The 20,269-nt window shown below is 43.3% G+C and overlaps 1 protein-coding gene across 1 annotated transcript in view; it reads right to left on the bottom strand.

Annotated features, from left to right (window-relative positions):
• The window catches only part of Myo3b (myosin IIIB), a 453,146-nt gene that overhangs the window by 372,884 nt on the left and 59,993 nt on the right, over positions 1–20,269 (bottom strand). Inside the window, exon 8 of the mRNA XM_010606961.3 lies at positions 4,077–4,222. Coding sequence (XP_010605263.1) covers positions 4,077–4,222 — 146 coding nt within the window. The remainder of the gene's footprint in view (positions 1–4,076; positions 4,223–20,269) is intronic.

The raw sequence follows: 20,269 nt of genomic DNA on the forward strand, positions 1-20,269 counted from the left end.
TCGGGTAGACGTGAAAATCGGTTTGGTGTGTAGTGAGTTGAATGATGGTTCCTCTAAAACACCTGTACTCAGAACCTGAGAAGGTAACCTCATTGGGAATAAGGGTCTTTGCAAATACGATTATTTAAGGCAAGGCTCTGGAGATGAATTCATCCTGGATTCGGATGGACCCTAAATCTAATGATCTTGAAAGAGACAGGACAGAAGACCCAGAGACATGGGGGAGATGGCCATGATGATGCAGCCTGAGACTGAAGTCACACTGCCACAAGCTCAGGAGCACCAGAGACCACCAGAAATTGTCTGGGCCAAGGAAGAACGTTTCCCTAGAGACTTCGAAGGGAGAATAACCCTATGGAGCTACTCACTTTAGACTTCTGGCCCTGGAACTGCCAGAGAATAAAAGTCTGTTGTGGTAAGCCACCCAGTTTTTGTCTGCTGTAGCAGCCCTAGGAAGCTCATGTGGTTGGGGACAGATGACTGGAACAACCTAGATTTAGTGAGGGAAACGAGCCGAAATGTGAAGGGGAGATTATCACATGCTCTTATTTTCTTAAATTGAATACTGCAGAGAAAGTTCTCCATAGGAAGGGGTAATCACAGCCTTTAGGACTGGAATATTCAGGCCAGTTGGACTCAGGTGCTTCAGCCAGAGGCATTTCTGCCAGGGATTTTGAAAATAGATTGCATTTTTCCACAAGGAACAAAGTGGAAGCATTCAGGATGCCAGGAGACTCTGGGCAAAGTCAGCGGCAACTCGGCCTTGGATAAAAGGGCAGGCAGTGTGGTTTTCAGTGTTCCTCCTGTAAAGACACTCACAAGGGTCCCCATCCCCTTCTGAGGCCCTCTGTGGAGGCTGAAGGAGACATTAGTCAAAGACCCTAAGTGAAAGAAAGATATCTAGTTGTCAAGAGACCAACATAATTGCGCATTTCTCCTAACTCTACTGGTTCTTGCAATTATGTCTATGAACCAGATCTCTTTTTAAGGAAAAATATATACACAGGTCATCTGCAAGATACTGCTTAGCCTCTGAAATTTGCTGTTGACAGAGTCCTCAAGAAAGAGTCACGAAGAGTTGAATGCGTTGATATTCAGAGAAATGGTTTTCACTCTCTTCTAAATACTGGAGAAAAATAGCAGCAGACAGTGCCACAGCAGCCAGGAAGGGTGACTTTTATTTGGAGCAAAGGCATTAAGACAAGATGACACACGCTGTAGGGTTCAGCAAATAGCAAATGCTCTGCCAATCAGCAGATAATTTCCATGTGTTCGCAGCATAGGATAGATTTTGTGTCCCACAGTATTTCAAAGACAGGTCACAATTACCCTGTGTGTCATCTTCTAATTTGAAGGTCAGGAGAAAGGAGAAGGCAGGCGGGGGCACAAGTGGGAAGAGCAAGGAGTCTGTAAACAGACAGATCAGCCACAGCCAGGTGCTGCTTTTCATCTTCTCTCTGTGCCCACAGAACCTGTCACTGCCACTTTTGTTGACATCTGAAGCCCTCATCTCACAGGTAACCAGGACTTCATTAACTCTCAAATCCTCTATAACCTGTGAAAGCCACTTCTTTCCCTGACTCCGTCAAGATTTTCTTTTCTTCCCATAACTGGTAGTGGATATATTTCCAATAAGAAAGGGTTCCAGGGAAGCAGCGAGTGAGGACATTCAGAGGAGGAAACCACAGCATTCTGGCTCCCAGAGTACCCGGCAAGGGACCTCAATGTTTAATTGAAAATAATTCTAAAACACTGAAAATGCATTCAAATAGAAAAGACAAAATTCTGAAGCCAAATGATTAAAAGATTTTTGTCACTGTTATCTGCTTTTCTCTATTAGGAAAAGGAAGAGAGGAAAAGAGATAGAAAGAGACAGAGAGAAAGAGAGATCCCCATGTAACACAGAAGCAAATAATTTGAGTAGCTTTTTAAAATGTGTAAGTGTTTAGTTTACCCATCCTCCATCAAGAGCTGTTCTGAGAAAAAGATATGCTTTTAGCTCTCAAAATTAAAATAGTATACACATTCACACGTGCATACCTCATCACACCTGCACTTGGACAACCAAAACTGCAATTCTAATGGACAGGATAATTTTTAAGTAAATCACGTGGTAAACAGAAACCCAACAAATCTTCCCCTGGTTTCAGGGGAGGGAAAAAAAGTTATACGAGCGAGACACACCAATATGTGAAAAATAAAACTTTCTCTTTCCTGCCCATGAGGGTCAGGCCAGCCCAGTTGGGTTGTGACAGTGCCAAATGCTGAGCACACACAAGTGCACTGCAAACCTGCCGGCCCATTACTGTTGAAACCTACCCACCCCACACTACCCCACCCCACCACGCCATTCCATCAGATCAGCCATCACTGGCAAAGTGGTAACAGGACCAGAGCTTCACAAGAGGAGGAAAGCAGCCTCAGCCTACTTTGCTCTAAGGATCTTTTCACTGCAATTGCCTGGTTCCTGGGTCTCACTTGCCCTGATGCAGGCAGCGGGGGCTTCCTTATTTCTGTCCAGATCTGGAGGTTTCTCCCAAGATGGAAGAGGCGAGTCGAGTGAGAGAACAGAGTTAATTAGAGATCGGAGGCTTGGCTGGGCACACAAGTGAGCTAAGTGGAGTCCCTGAAATGGAAGGGACCATTTAAACACTCACTAGAGCATGCTCCTTCTTAGCGGCCACACATTTATTATCATATGAAATTTTAGAACAGTTGGTCTGTACACAAATGCACACTAACAGAAAATAAATAGACCCAAGTAGATGATCTCGTATTAAAAGTATGTCTGTTTTGCTCATCAGAAGCCACACTTTAATCCTGAATAGTGGGTTACTGTGTTGCCTGGAAGTCAAAACACACACACAATCATTCCAGATCCTATTTCTCAGTTCCTTTTATATTGTGTATTACTGAATACAATGCTGCTTTTGGCTTCCGTATTCTTCCATGCTTTGGAATGCTCACAGAACTATTAATTGAAAAGGCTAAGAGCTTCCTCTGCTCTTCAAAACACCAGGACCCGTTTTTTTTGTATTTTGGAAGAGGCAAAAAGACTAACCCAGACTTGGGTGGGAATCATTTTTGGATTAGTGGCTGGGGGTTGTTCACTTCCGGATTAGCTATAAACTGATAACATTATGATGAAGAACGCCTGAGAGCCTCATCTGCATATAAATAGGCCTAATCAGAAATGCAAATTGCAATCAGGGGAAATTTTTAAAGGCTGTGATAGCTGTGTGATTGTGCAGATAAGGAAAGGTCAATACTTGTATTGTTAGAGCAGTTAAATGGCTCCCAGCCTGTCCAGAGCCTTCCTTTGAAAGAGAAATTTGGAAAGTATAAACAATCCATCAATCAGTACCCTAGCTGGATTGATGGGCCCAAAAAAGCTTCATTTTCCCTAACTAGAGCCTCAAGGTGGTCATACATCAGCCCCATTCCCATGAAAATAAATCAAACCTCTCCTACAAACCCCTAATGAATACATAGCCCAGGAAATATACTTGCATTTAAATACCCTTCAAACACACTTCTTGTGTCAGGATTTCCCATTGAGTCAGAAATTAAGGAGTGAAGAGTAGGAGAAATGACTGATGCTACATTTTTGTGACATATTTCAGTGCTGGTTTGAGTGAATACAGCACTCTGAGTATTTTGCCCCCCCCCATTTCCCAAATACTTGCAAAAGTACATAATTAAAAAGAAAGCACCAGTGTTTACACAGATTACCCAATCCTAAATTGCATTTGTATTCTTCTTGTGAAAAGCACCAAAAAATGAACATCTCAGAAAAATTGCAGTGCTGAAATTATGTAATTGTTACATGGTTCCATTATTCTTTGGGGTATGTTATCTTTCAGGAACATCCTTCCCTATACCCAACTCCCCACTACACACACACACACACACACACACACACACACACACACACACACAACTTCCCCCCCCCAAAGGAAATATATTTTGCAGTCAGGTTTTCTCAGGTTTGGAGAGAAATTGCGTAGAAACTATTGCCCCTCTAAGGACACTTTCCCAAAGCACTAATGAGCCAAGGGCGCCATCGTGTGTCCTACCTTGGAATCTTAAAGAGCGTTTTCACAGGATGCATGTCAAAGAGGGGAGGGTCTCCATCCCCCAGTTCAATCGCCGTGATCCCCAAGGACCAGACGTCACAGCGAGCATCATAGGAAGAGTCATACTGCTGTTCACAAGCAATGACCTATCAGACAAAAGCAGGACACAACACATCAACCCACTGCCACCTCAGCTGTCCTAAAATGCCCCTTGGCCGATTCAGCCCCATTCTGTTTCCTTGACTATTCGGATATAAAATTCCAGCAATAATAAGATGTGTATATTTCTAGGGTTTATTCATATGTGACCGATTTATCAACTGATACATTCATAACTTTTTTAAAGGTGTTATTCCAGTTTTTCATTGTTGTTATTTTTTTTCCATTGTTTCTCTAGAGACCTCTCTTTTTTTCCTCATTGAGTTTATTGGTACATTTTAGGTATACAGTACAGTTACATTCATCATTGGGATCTTGTACCCTTACATGACAGGTCTTGGTTCTCATTTTTTCCCCTTGTCCCTGCCCTCCCTTCACCCCCTACTCCCCTCCCCATTTACAAATACTTCCTTTCCATTTTTTCATTTTCTCATATTTTTTTCTTTTCCCTTATTACCTTTCCCCTACCCTTCCCACTTTCCCTACACCTTTAGCCCCTTTCTTCCTATTTCACATTGTCCATTATCTCATTAGGACCTTATGTACTATTATAGTTTATTCACACCAGAGAAACTATTTGGTATTTACATGTGTGTGACTTATTTATTTCACTTAGAAGTATATCATCAATGCTGGAAGATGTTAGGCAGAACTCTTGAAGACATAGGCATAGGAAAAGATTTTATGAACAAATCCTCAGTAGCACGGGAACTAGCAGAAAGAATCAACAACTGGGATCTCATCTTATTAAAAGGCTTCTGCACTGCAAAAGAAACCATCAACAGAACTAAGAGACAACCTACAATGTGGAAAAAAATTTTTACCAGCTGCTCCTCAGACAAAGGACTATTATCTAGAAATATAAAGAACTCAAAACAACCAGCCCCCCTAAATATAAGGACCCGATTCAAAAATGGGCATCTGAAATGAACAATTTCTGAGACAAAGCAAAAACAGCAAGTAAATATATGAAAAAATGTTCCACATCACTAGTCATTTGAGAGATGCAGATGAAAACAAAACTGAGATTCCACCTCACCCCACAAAGAATGGCTGCTATCAAGAAATCACACAATAACAAATGTTGGCGGGGTTGTGGGGAGAAAGGAACCCTTCTCCATTGTTGGAGTGCAGACTGGTGCAACCACTGTGGAAATCAATATGGAGATACCTCAAAGAGCTGGGACTGGAGATCCCATTGGACCCAGCCATCCCTCTGCTGGGTATCTTTCCAAAAGAATTTAAAAAATCATATCACAGTGATATATACACACACCTATGTTTATAGCAGCACAGTGTGTAATAGCTAACACTTGGAAACAGCCCATTTGCCCATCAGTTGGAGACTGGATAAAGATGTGGTTTTTCTATAAAATGGAATATTACTCAGCCATAAAGAATGAGAAATTAGATTCATTCATAGGAAAATGTTATTTTTTAAATGCATTGTGCCATCTAAGTACCAAGATCAGTGCAAGAAGAAGCATGGTAGTACAGTCCCTATACTGCTGTCCTTTGAGGAAAGGCTTTGCCTGTCATTTTCCCATGAACTGCTGAATTCAGTAAGAAGCACATGTTCTCAGAGAAGCCTGGCTACCACACAACATCCCCAGGAATGTAACTGAGCCCTGCAGACCATGGGCAGGAGCCGGGACACCTCAGGGTCTCCTTAGGGGAATGGCGTGGATAGTAAGGCTACAGCCAAGGGGAAATGCAGAAGAGGAGGAAGGTAGGCCACAGGGACACTGAGACCCAGCAGAGGGTGTCGGAAGACTGCCGGGCTAACGAAAAATAGGAACCACCCCACCTCATTCTTTCTTCTCAGAACATCTGCCCTCTCCTCGCACCCTGACATCTGGTTTGCAGCTGCCTCTGCAGTTATTGGTCTGACTGGATGTGAGAGCAGCAGAACCAGAAAATGACCCTGAGTTGAACCCCCTACAGAGAACTCTATTTCTATCAACTTTTTGAGGGAGGCAAAAATAAAAAGGCATCAATTCAGCCTGTGACTATCACAGCAGGGATGAAAGACAGCCAAATGGGCAAAAGAACTCAGAAGAAGTAGGTGCCTCTGTGTAATGTGAAATCTACCTTCACAATGATCCCTAGCTAGGGCAGGCAGAGGGCTGATGAATGGTGACCAAGCAGCACCTCAGGGAGACCGAGGTAGGGCTGCCCCCTCCGGCCATCTTTGGCTTTTACTGTGAATGAGATGGGACAACTGACTGCAGAGTGTGGAGGAACCGCAGTTCTGCATGTGTTTCAGCACCTATGCTGAGGACAGATACAAGTTGGACATAAGAGGAAAAAGAAACAGTTATAAATACTACAGAGCGATCCAGGCGAGAGATGGTATAAAACAATCAGATTGTGGGTGTAATTTTGAAGGTAGAGCCAATTGGATTTGCTGGATGGGGCTTATAAGAGAGAGGAACTAAGAATAACTCCAAAATGTTGGAGCTGAGCAATGGCCAGAATAGAATTGGTATTTGCTGAGGGGAGGAAGAGAAAAGGAAAAGCAGGTTAGGGTGCAAAGCTGGAGCTTTTATAATCTCAGACACCAGGGACATGGCCTAGGGAGAAGCTGATTATAGCTCATGAGACTCACTGGACTTCTGAACTAAAGAACTGTAAGTGCAATGGTCTGAATGTCCCCCGAAATTCACGTGTTGGCAACTTAACCTTCAGTGCAGCAGTGTGGGGACTGGGGCCTTGGGAAGATGTTTAGGGCATGAGGCCCCACGCACAAATGGAACAACACCACAAGAGGAAGAGATTACAGGAGTAGAAGCTCTCTTCTGCCTTCCACCATGTAAGGGCACAGGAAGGCCCAATCCATATGTCAGCACCTTGACCTTAGACTTTCCAGCCTCCAGAACTGTGAGAGAACAGATTTCTGTTCTTTATCATTACCCAGTCTCAGGTATTCAACACAAAATGTACTAAGACAATAAGATATTCATGTCATCCTCAGTCCCTACATTTCTGATATTATTGTGACAGTGATAAAAAGCTAATACTCTCTTCTACCTAGTTCATTGGATTTGCAAGAACCAGCAAAATGTGCAGACTGTCTTTCCCTGGGCTTTGGGCTCTTGCTCTCGGCACTGCCCTCTGCCTTTCTCTTCTAGTTTCAGAACTGGAAAGCATTTTTCCAGTTACCTGCGTCTTTGGCTTGCCCACCCTCCTGTCTGAATAGAATATCTTGTCATACTTTTAACACATTATTTTCAAATGTACATTCAAACTAAAGTTCAAATAATTCCAATTTTGGAACCAGAGACTGTTCTATTGCCCCTGAAGACCTCATTTTCCTCACCCCAATCAGGTGAGAATGCTACATGATTTATAAAGATCTCTAGAGAAGGCTGTTCAACACCTTCCCTTTCAGAAATGTCATTTTCACAATTGTGGGACAAACATAATTTTAGAGCTATCAATCAGTAGGCAGCTCACTATGCCCATGCACGACACTGTAATGGACCCTGTGAGAGCAGGAGACACACACACACACACACACACACACACACACACACACACCCCCAAGGAGCTGTGGCCAACTGGGGTGTAAAGTAAGCCTCTACCAATTAAATGACGCACCTAACAGCATCGGCGTGCTCAGTGTAACACATCCAGTAAAGGACTAACAAACACTTCCAGTAAAGGATATGTGACCCTAATGCTCAGGACACTAGAGGACGACAAGGAGCATCCAGTATCCCTGTTCTATGATTCTAGGGAGGGATTCAAATCCACTTGTAGCCATCTTGGAAGGGACACAGAGGACAATTCCAAGAACACATCCAAATGTGAAACTGGAAACATCCTAATATTCCTCAGGTGTTCATAAAAGACTCAACAACCGTTTCCTGGTTTCAATTTCTCTTCACAAGTTTACAGACACTATCCTCAGCTCAGTCTGATAAAATCACAATAAATCTTCAAGCGCAGTCTCCCAAAGGAAATTTAATGAAAATTACACTAAGTAAAATAATTCACAAATAATTATTTTGTGACCATGAATAGGGAAGAGAAAGTCAAATATGAAATTTAGCCTTCATTATCATTCTGGGAAGTGGATGCCATTATCTCCTTTTGTGGCTGTGGAACCTGAGGTACAGTATGATTGAACAGCTTACCCAGTGACAGGGCTACTACTATAACTGTCAGGGCACAATTGGAATTCAGACAAGAGAAAGGACAAGTAAACAAACTGCTGCCATATAATAAGTTCTAACACAATGACAGTAGTATTCTATTAAGTTAGGGCTGGGGATTTAGCTCAGTGGTTCCACTGCCTGCCTCACAAGTGCAAGGTCCCAAGTTCGATCCCTGGCACCCCAAAAATAAACAAACAAACAAACAAATAAATAAAATATATATTCTGCTAAGTTAAATAGTGATAGCTTTGTGATTTCCCAATATCTTTCCTCCTCTGAGACACAACGCCCAACATCTGCAATTTAAAGGAAGAGAGGCTTATTTTGGCTTGCATTTTGTAAGTTTCTGTCCTTGCATAGTCAGTTAACTGCAGGTAGAAGCAGCACGATAGAAGGGTCTGGCAGAGGAAAGCTGTGATCATCAGGGTGGACAGGAAACAGAGAACAAGGGCAGGATCCGGCAAGTAAGACACAACCCTCCCAGGCTATGCCCCCAGTGACCTGCCTTTTCTAAGGAGAGACCCCATCTCCTAACAGTCAGCTATGATGCCCCATTATTCAGTCACCCTCTAAACACTTCAGGTGTGGGGGGCCATTTTAGATCTAAACCCCAAGCAAGTGATCCTGGGGTCCAGTAGTAGCTCGAAGCTGACATCCCCATGCAAATTTGCTCGAGTAAACAGTAGGTTATTCTGGGGCAGGGACAGGATGGCTAGAACGTAGAGCGGATTTTTACTGCCAATATTTTGTAGAAGGTCTTAAAGTCTATGAAAAGATGCTGGATGCTGTGCTAATGCCTCTGTTAAGGAAGATGAGCTTCAGCCAAAGAGCAATTGTTTGGAAGCTAGTTAATGGAGCATGTCTGGGTTCCTACCTTGAAATGCAAACTTATGGCTCTTCTGGTGCATTTAGACTACTCTGTTGCTTGTTTTAGGAAGAGGAAAAGCAAATGCGGGGGATTACTGGCAGTATGTATGTGCTGGCATCCTCAGTGCACAGCACCAATAGCCATTTTACCAAGAGGTGGGCTTTAGTTTCCCAAATGTCAACTGTACCCACCTTAGCTTCCAAAAAACTTCTTTCTGAAGGGGACCAAGGACAAGAGACAAGTTTTCACTCAACCACACTTTGGAGCAAAGGCTAGCAGTCTGCTTTCTCTGATTGCCAGGCGGTTTTCTTTTAACCCTGTCAGGCTAACAGGCCTGGGAAGCCTCCCAGTCTCTCCTTCCTCTCTTCCTGCACGAGTTTACAGGGAGAGAGGCCCACAATTTGAGCACGCACCTGTTCTGACACAAACCATCTCCTTATTTGCCCTATCAGCTGAGTTCTGCTGAAGATGGCAGAGAATAAACAACCGCCAGCACTGGTCAAGGAAAGACTGTGTCCCTCTGGCTGACACAGCAATGTCCGGAGCTGGGCATTTTTATTTAGGTTTTGTCTCCCCCTCGTTGGATGATTTTGACAAAATATTTACTCTCACCCCTCTTCTTCCTTTGCAAACTGAGAAACCTCTTTCTTGTGGGCCTGCTTGTGATATGCAGGTTATTCAATTTTTTTACAGCATAAAAATGTCAAATGTAGATAGCACCAGTCATTGACCTATGGGTAATATTTATCTTATTTATTTTCTCAAGACCTTTTTCATTTTTATTGTCTATATTATTTCTATTTTTAAAGGAGTAGTTTTCTTGTTTGTTTTACGTTTTTGTCTTATAAGTGCAGATATGGAAGAGTTTCCAGGATACACTTCCTTCATCCAGGATATCTGTGGACTACTGGGGTTCTTTATCAATGAGTTGGCAGTATAAAGATGGTATCTTGGTTTCAAAACTAGGTTCTCATGAGAATGATACAAGAACAATGCAAGACATTCCCTTCCAACTCTATCCCTTCCTATTATAAGCACAAGGCTTTGATAACACTCTCATTTTCTCAGGCACTGGGATCCATAATTGATCCATAATTGAAGTTTTATCTCAGAGGTCTCATTGATGAGGCTCCCGAGACAGGGGTGAGAACCACCCTCTGCCTCTTTCTGAAAGCCCTGGGCTCTCAGAACCTGAAGGAACAGCCTCTCCTTGTCTCAAGGTCTTTGCTATCTGAAAAGAACATCTGGATTAGACTAGAATAACAGGGATAGAAAAAGTCCACATAGGAGCTCCAGGCCTCAGAAAGCCTAGATTTTCCCAATGAGGTATTTAACTTAAGCCATTTATCAAATTATATATCAAAAAACTACTGGGCTGAAATCTTTTCATAATGTGATTTGAACCAATGCTTTCAAACAAATAATATTATAATGTGTTTTTCCTCTCCTAATAAATAATATTATGTTTTTCTCCACTAAAAAACAATTTTCTAAATCAAAATAGAAGAGGTCTTATCCAAACTACATTATTTTCCTAATATTTTTAAACATCATTAAAAACATAATTAGATTTGCCCTCTATACTCTGATTTCTCACCTTACTAGAATAGATTGTGCAATCCAAAATTATAATCAAAGGTCGAGATTAAAATTTCATTCAAGTACAGGCAAAGTGCTGTTATCTCAAAAGCTAAATTCAGCTAAATAAGAAGCAAGGCAAACAGACCTAAAGCTATTAATCGTTGGCTGACCTTGAGCCCAAAAATGCAGGCAATAGAACGGGAAATAAGGTAGGCCAAGAGGTAGGAAGGCAAATAGGATTCTTAATTTTGCTTATACAATCCACATAGCATAATTGTGAAATGTTATTGATCATAAAGATTTCTTAAAATTTTTTTCTTCTCTGGAATAGGAAATTATAGTGATAAATATTTCACTGGCAAATATTTTTCATCAGTTTTACACACCAACATCTGAAACTGTTACAAGCTGAAATACTGAATAAACAAATGAAGTCTCTTCCATAGGATGAAATGTAACTTCAAGAGAGGATATATTTGAGATTTGGAGGTGTTTTTGCAAAAGGTTGTGAACTAAATGAACTGGAATTGATTTTTTTATTCTTTCATCAAACTCAAATTAAGAGTACAATTGAATCTATATTTTGTACACTGAGAAATGGCCAGAAACCACTTAAATTAGACTGTTCTTCTAAACTTCTCAGAAAGGTCTCTAATTAAATGTGATGTTTTACAAGTCTTTTCCCAGGATTGTCATATTCAGTTTAGGTCTTTAGCAAAATAAGACCAGAAAAATTATAAACTGAGACCAAGCTTGCACAACACCAGCTTCCCACCACGGCTCGTGGCAGATGGATGGGGACTCCTTCCAGTTTGAGGGCAGCACACAACTGTCTGCACCTAACCCCCCACCCCCAGGTCCTGTGGACACATCAGTCTTCCGTTCCGGCTTGACAGATCCCCTTATCTGAATCAGGATGGACGTCCACACACGCTCCTGTGAAGGCACACCCCACTCCAGAGTGTGTGTCCTTAGGACTCAGGAGGCTCTTAGAGAAAAACATCTGGGCAGTGTAGCCCTGCCCTCCTGCTCCAGGGGCTTCCTCCCCCAGAGGTGGGCCTTGAGACCCCTTTCCATTCAACCTCCTTAGTTTTCAGAAGAGGAAACTGAGGTCCCCAGTGGGGGGTGAGTTGACTCGAGCAAAGTCACACAGCTTATTCACCTGGTAGTGAACTCCGCAGCACCCTCTCTCCCCCAGAGTGGGGCACATCCCCGGAGCTCTCATAATGAGAATGTTAGGTGACCACCAAAGAGACCCCGCCTTTGGTGAGTCCATGAGCACCCATGTAAGCATTAAGCAAGTGATTTTCTGAGGCTGATCATTTCCCTGCGCTCCCTTGTTCTGCCTCCCACTGAGCTTCTGAAGGACAGAGTGAGGAGGGATTCTACAACTCAGGCCCTATAGCCTGTTAGGTCAGTCACTGTTCCCCCGGGGTAAAGAAACAAATTCAGAAAGGTTAAGAAACTTGCCCAAGGTGAACAAAGCAAGTAACTTGTGATGTGTCTGAAAAATAGGAAGGCAGGCCCCTCAAACAGAACCTCCAAATGCTCCTGCTGTGGTGCGCCTTCGTCTGCAAGTAGTCTCTGGCTGTGTCCTCACTTGGGCTGAGGACACCATGCAAATCAGGATGTCCTTGGGAATGTCGTGTGTTCCTATCAGAGAGTGATTCTGTTTAATTTTCCAAGACTAAAAAAGGTGTGGAAAATCCCTGGGCCAGAAGACAGCATGATATAAATACTAGCGTGTCCACACACACACACACCCTTGCTGCACCATCTATCCCAAGGCTCCTCTCGGTCCCCTTCCTAATGCCTACTCCTACCTCCCTAGTCTTTCTTCTGACAGTTTAGAGTGTGGAATCCCTGCCATGGGCTGATCCTCTGTTTTCAGGACAGAAAGCCATCTCGAGACTGAGGCACAGTTCAGGCAAAGTTGGGCCGACTATAACATTCCGTCAGCAAATGTTTCTCCCTCAGAACCGGTAGAAGAAGGGGAAACAGTGGATGCCTTGGCTCTTCTCAACTCCCCAGAGAAGGGCAAGAGGACAGCCTGGGAAGTACGTGTCCTTGAAGAGGCTTTGACGCTTCTGTGAGTGTTGCGTGGAGAGAAGGTCAGGCGACTGCTCTAGGCCGCATGTGCCTCTGCACATCTGGGACCTGAGGCCCTCAGATGGGTCTCTCCTATACTTAGCCCTGCCACGAGGAGGGAGATGATGTGTCATTTCTGCCCACAGGGCTGCCGCCACCTCCACACCGACACTTGACATATGACTCAACTTGCCTACAGAGCTCCAGCTGCAAGGGAAGCTGTCTCGAGATGATGGGAAAAGGGGATCTGCACCCAGTGATCCACCCTTGGTGTGGGCCCTTCAACCACCCACACCCCTAGTACCCCTTGGCCTTAGGGGGCAGAGCCACTCTGAAAATAAGCAGGGTCCACCTAAGACAGGGACCATGGAATCCACAAAGGTCACAGAATCTTAGTGATGGACGCTGCTGGGGGAGGCACATGGGCTTTTTGGCCAAGGATCTGAAGTTCTCAGCCTCTCAAGTGTATCTCGTAAGCTCCCAAGGCCTGATGTCCCCACTGTGACAGGACTAGCAGACAGGTCCCAAGAATCCCCAGTCTTTGGGCAGAGGAGGTGCCGGGATGTTCCTAGAGCCTGCGCATGCTAGGCAAGTGCTCCTCCACTGAGCCACACCCCAACCCTCCCTAGTCTTTTAAGAGAGGCCCATGGACATGGACCCTAAAGGTTGTGTCATCCTCGGTTCACCTTATGGAGAGCTTGGTGTGGTCCCACCCTCGCTATCCGGGGAACACCAGCGTGGTGGGACGTGAGAACAGGGAAGCTTTTCCCCTCAAAGCTGCCAGTGTTCATTGTGGACTAGAAGAGACCTTAGAGGCAGAGACCACCTAAGCCAGGCTCTTCATTTTATAGATGAGAACAGGTTTGGCAGAAATAGGAGTCAGGGTAATAACACCACCATTTTTTACAGCACTTGCTATGCCAAGTACTGACTCAAATGCTTTCAGCATGTTATTTCATTTTGTCTTTTGAGGCAGCTTTTTATTTTCCTGATCAGAAATACTGAGTAACTTGCCTGAGGTCAGTGGTAAAGCAGGTATCTATCATTTGTTCCCAGATCTGACTCAACTTTTTACCCAAATTGAACTTCTGTTAAAATAACTGAGCCACAATCATGTTTTAAAAAACAGTGGCTGAGGTAGGACTAAAATTCAAATCTCCTAAATTCAATCCTGAGGAGCTTTATGTTTCCACATGCTTCCCTTGGGCATTTAATTATACTGGCTTCTAGTGTGCACTGGAACACTGCATTTTCCTGAACTAAGTTACTGGTACCAAAACGAAGTCACTTATGTCTGACGCTAATAGGATAGAGCTAGGAGGCCAGGAAGAAAAGGCTTTCAGGCTTTATGGTGGCACCAACAAATACCACAGGAAATGTGTCCACACTGCAGCTTGCTACAGGAGTCACACAAGTACAGCTAGTGACACGACATGAGGACAGGTAGCCACCTGCACACTTGCTAGACACACACTATCTCCACTAATGAGCTGACAACAATTCCCGGGGTAAGCCCCTGTGACCAGGATTCTCATTTCAAAACAACTTTATGTACTTCTTTCTTCTATCTCTAAAAACTTCAACCTTGGGGCCGGGGATTTAGCTCAGTGGTGCCGCACCTGCCTCACAAGCACAAGGTCCTGAGTTTGATACCCGGTACCAACCCTCCCAAACAGAAAAGCCTTCCCTCCGCCCCCACCTCTGTGGATGTGTCTACAATTTGCCGTGACGTGCATATCTCTGCCTACAAACTCTGCTGTTTGGGAATAAATGTTTGGAGAGTCAGTTCCTCTATCACTCGTTTTCTGTTTAAATAATTTAAATATAGAAAATAAGGTAAAAATTTAACAAAACATCCCAAGACTCACATTTTATCTGGTACATGAAACGTCACAATTAAGTAATTTGCTATAGTATAGTAGTTAAGAGTGAAGATTATAGAGCCAAATATATGGGTTCATATTCTGATGGCATCACCTAGTAACTTGCCCACGACAAGAACAGCTACTTTGTCACTTATTTATTTAAAACACTGGATGGGCAAAAGTACTTACTGTATGGGGTTGTTCTGAGAATTATAATTCAGCTAATACATGTAAAGCACTTAGTTGCCTGACTCATGCAAAGCACTCAATAAATGATAAGTCTTCTTTGGGAACTAAGCCCATTAGCTACAGCTTAGAAAATAAAATGGTAATAACAACAATAACAATATTTCAGCACAGTAGTGTTTTATGGCTTCCTCAACCCCGCAGCACAAACTATCTCATTCGTCATCTCTCTTCCTGGCAGTGCCAAAGGAAACGGTGTTATCATTTAGCTAGAAACGGCATAATTAATGAAGTAAGAGTGGTTGCAAAAAGCTTGCAATATCTCTGCATTGGTGTAAGCTGGTTGTTATGGCAACCATCCCCGTGGAGGACCCTTTGCCGGGCAGAGAGACCCATTTTGGGAGCCGTCACAGCACATCTGTTTCTCTGCTCAGCTGATTAGCTCTTGTTTGCAATGAGCAGATGGAAGTAAAAAGGGGGGACATTTTTCTAAAAAGCAGCAAATGTTTATTTTATCCAAAAGTCTGTTTTCCAATATGGAAACAGACCTTTAGTTGTTTTAGAAAGATATACCAAGTATACTGGGTCTTTACTACACAGGCTGCTTCTCATAGTGGCAGGAATGCAATGTGTACTGAGGCTATAAATTAGAGCTGATAGGTCCTTCATGGGCATCTTTTAAAATGAGTTCCACATTCCAATTTCAGAGCATCCTGCCAACATAGCTCCAAGTGGTTTTGTTGGATAAGCTGTCTCACTGAGCTGCCACGTATCTCTCACACTGAGCATCCTATACGAATGCACCAAAAAGTGAAAAAGTATGAGCATTCTCTCCCTTAGTTTCTTCATCTGAACGATGCGGCTTGCATTCTCATGGTCTGTTTGAGAAATCAATCAGTTTCAACATTTACTAGGTAAGAGAACTGGGGCATGATGTCTATGGCACCGCCATAAACTGTACTTTTCACTGTGGAGAAAATATCTACTGCTGACAGCTGTTGTGAGAATAAAATAAAAGAATGGAGTGCAATAAAAGAACGAAAGCACCTATCACAGTCTTGCTGTGTCAGTTGGTCCTCAGTAAGTGAAAGTGTCAAAATACCTGACAATCAGTGGGCGTGTTGTACTGGCCGTGGGAAGGAAGATGCCATGGAACTGGCCTTGGTGGAAACAGACCTGACTCTCTGTAGTTGCTGGATCATCAGGAAGCCAGGGATTCCCCAGGCACAGAGATAGGGCGCTCTTCCTACATATTCTGGTGGGAAAGACAGATTAAAGTATCAACTATCTCTAACTCCTTGACATCACCAGCAATAAACACAAAGTAGGCTTGTATCTCTCTTCACTATCGACCAGAACACTACCTAACGTGTGTTTGATGCAAATATTTGCCACGCAATGCTAACACTGACAGTGGGCACAGGCTATTTGGAAGTCTCTTAATTCAGAGGGTCACAAAGTATGGACTGCAGTCACCACTGCCTGTTCACTCACTCTGCATCTATGGGCACTTGCCCTGGCAGTGCCGTGGACTCCTCACCTAGAACATTGATGTCATCATCCTAATTGGAGCTCAGAGGTAAGTGTGTTTACAAAGTAATATCAACAAAACTTCTACGCAAATGTGGAATAGTATTATTCGTATTATTTATTAGAACTCAGCCATCAGGAGAAAGAAACAAGACAATAAACACAGCTAATAGAGAGAATATGGTTTGCATTTTTTTAAGTGCCTCAGATACAGGCTAAAATCATAGACTAGGAAACCGAAGTGAGTGTGTGTGTGTGTGTGTGTGTGTGTGTGTGTGTGTGTAAACTGGTGAAACTGAGTTTCACCTAAACTAGCACCCATAACATGTGCTCAGTAGGTTCCAAGTAGTTGGCTGATACCTCAGAAACTTGAATTATTTACTAAGGGTACTAATTATTTACTAAGGGTACTAAGTATTTGAAAGGTTGACTCGTGGTCTCCAAAATAACAGTAACAATAATAATAATAATACATGTTGATAATAATAATAATAATACATGTTGAAGTCCTAACTCCTGGAATCTCAGAATGATTTGGGAATAGGGTTACTGCGGGTGGAACTAGTTAAGAGATGAGGTCATGGGCTGGGGATTTAGCTCAGTGGTTCCGCCGCCTCCCTCTCAAGCACAAGGACCTGAGTTCCATCCCCGGTACCAAAAAAAAAAAGAGAGATGAGGTCATGCTGGAGAAGGGTGGGCCCCCTAATCCAATGTGATTGGTGCCCTTTTAAGAAGACCACTATATGAACACAATACAAGGGAGGATGTCCTGGTACTATGAAGGCAAGGACTGGGTGATGCCTCAGCAAGCCAAGGAACTGCAAGGATTTCCAGTGACCTTCCAGCACCTGGAAAGAGATGAGGAAGGACCCTCACTTGGGGCTTCTGAGAGTACAGGGCCCTGTTGACTTCTTCATTTCCAATGTCTGGCCTCCAGCACTGTGAAGTGATAAATCTCTGTTGTTTTAAACCACCCAGTTTATATTAAGTGGTTACAGCAGCCCTGGGTATGAATGTAAAGATGGCCAAGGCTTCAAACCAGAACAGGAGGAAAACCCACTGTAAGCTGGGTGCCTGACTGCAAGAGCAGTCCCACGGGAGTAGAGGAAGGCTTCTGCTTGACCCTCCCATGGACACTTTCACGGGTGGCATTGAAATGCTAGGGACATTGCTGCCACACAGCACAGGCACTGTGCTCATAACTACCCCCCTTGGGGACAATGATACCAGGCAGCTTGCAGCAATCACAGGGAGATCAAAGAATCTAGGTTTTGACGACTTTATTGAGCTGCCGAATCAACAAACTCTGGAACCACCTACCTCTCTGCTCTTACAAACAAGAAACAATTTTTTATTGTTCAAATTATTTTGCACATGCTGATCTACTAAACGCATAGTTTCAATGCTGAACGTTTTTCTTTCCTTTTGTTCCCTACAGTGACAGTACACTGCGTACATATTTAGTTTATACAAAACTGTGCTGATCTTAACTTTAGGTTAACACTTTCACTATGCTGGACAATTTATTTCCCCAGACATCTTGTCTCCAAGTACTAGCACACTAACGGCACCCTGTAGAATCCTTCTCCTACATTACTAGATTGATGTCGCTCTACCAGTATTTTTCAACTTTGGTGTGTTTAAGCAAAGCTGCAAGAGGAAATGTGTGGGCAGTGTTGACAATATGACAGCGGATTCATGCAGCAGCTCTGCACTGCCCCAGTGAACTCTGCATCTTGACTGCTCGTCAACATGCGATTGTGGAATGGTCACATTCCATTAACTACCTGCTTTGTAGTAGAAACTATTTGATTTAAAGATTGCCGCTAGTAACTCAAGCTTGTGAAATAAAAATGGAAAAAGAATAATGTGGTTCAATTGCTCAAAAATAAAATAGGTTCAAGGATCTCTCAGTCACACTTTAACAATGAACGCACAGGTCATCTGCAATGGTTTATTCCACTGGCAGTGGTATTACATGTATTGTTGCTATATTTACTCTGAATCCACTAATTCCAACAAACAGAAGGGAAAGTAGATTAGGATCAATACACTGTGTGGGCCATCAGATGAGGACAATGTTAATTTGAACCATTACTGATTACACTTTCAAGGATTGGGCTTGACCCAAAGCACTGGCCACAGTGGAGAGTGTGTTTGTTGAATTGAACTGAGAAATGGAAGCTTGTTCCTGTGAGCAACCCTACGGAGAATTATGGAGAAAAAGAGGCTCCTTTTCGGAAACAGTGTGGGGATGGTGCAGACCACAGGTCCTGGAGCACAGTGGCCAGAAGCATAAATCCTGAGAATGCTGTCCGAAGTGGTCAGACAGCTGCTCCGGCACAGTGCAATCCAGGGCCCTGCTCTGTGAACTCAATGGTCTTCAGGGTGCCCACTGCAGCAGGCAGGATGTGACACTGCCTTTTCCCTGCTGAGAAGGGAACTACTTCCAAGCAATGTGGGCGACAGAAGCTCATCACAGACCACCAAACTGCCCCTACAGAAATACTCCACATTTTTATGCAATCCAGCTAAAATTAAAAAGTCATAAATACCTCCTAATAAACATACAATGCCCAAGGCAGGCTTCTCTTAATTGTGTCTTGTTCTGAGAACAGGTTTGCTATGGATTGTAACAAGAACATCATTTTTCATGTTATGCCACCCAAGTATGAGTTGAGTGACCGCGGTTGAGTGACACTTCTTCCCTTTCAGAACAGATCAGCCAAAATCTACAGAGAAATTTGCTAATACCAGTGGCTGTGAAGAAGCTCTCTTCAAACTGTCCTCCAAACCCATCTTACGCCTCTGGCTTCTTTACTAATGCATCCATGTACACAGCAGTTCTTCTTTGAACACCTTCTCATATTAAGCACTGTGCTGAGAGCTAGGTAGTCCAAGTTCTTGCCAGAGCTTTCCGCCAGCCAAGTCTTAGTAAGTGGTAACAGTGAGCTAATACACAGTGTGAGGCTACAGTGGAACCTTAGGGATAGGGGCCTTGCCATTGGCTGAGACTCAGGAAGACCTCGTAGGGGAGCTGGCATATTAGGATTAAGGAGGAACTTTCCAGAGTTCTGAAGGTCATTCCACATGATGTAACGGTATGTCAAGGTTTAAAGGAATGACATCCCACAGGGTTTGGCAACTATCTATTGTTCACTACTCTTGGGACATTAAGAATGGGTAAGTTGGGGAAAGGTGATCCCAAATGAGGCTAGACAGTTTGATGAGGGGTAGAATGAGAGGGAAGGATCCATGCAAAGGAATTCCATCCAAAAGAATTTCAACTCCATCTGACAGTGTTTCTCAAAATGGAGTTCATGAGATCCCTACGAAAACTTTTTATTTGTTTTTGTTTCAGCGATCACTGTATTAACAATAATAATGAGAGGAGTAAAAACATAATCCAGATCATCTGAAAGGCCATTTACCATATAATTTCAGTGTGCACGTTATGTTTATAATAAAGCTGGCATCTGGCCTAGAAAAAGCAACAGCCAGAGGTCAGCAGAAAGCCACTTACTGAAACACAGCCAAGTAGTAGGAGGACAGGGTCACCACAAGCTTCCTGGTTGTGGGCATGACAGACTCACAACAGCCCACGCTATCCTGCTCTCAAACAAGATCACAAAGCAAAGGACAACTGAGACTCAGAGAACAATATCGTTTGTCTCATTAGACTAAAGCTGTTTACTTAAATGTGACTGGCTCTGTAGTTTTTGCCTAATACATTTTTCTCTTTGGTTTTATAATTCT

This window comes from Fukomys damarensis, unplaced genomic scaffold (genome assembly GCF_012274545.1).
Source record: "Fukomys damarensis isolate Sample0158 unplaced genomic scaffold, DMR_v1.0_HiC HiC_scaffold_26, whole genome shotgun sequence".
NCBI classification, from domain to species: domain Eukaryota; kingdom Metazoa; phylum Chordata; class Mammalia; order Rodentia; family Bathyergidae; genus Fukomys; species Fukomys damarensis.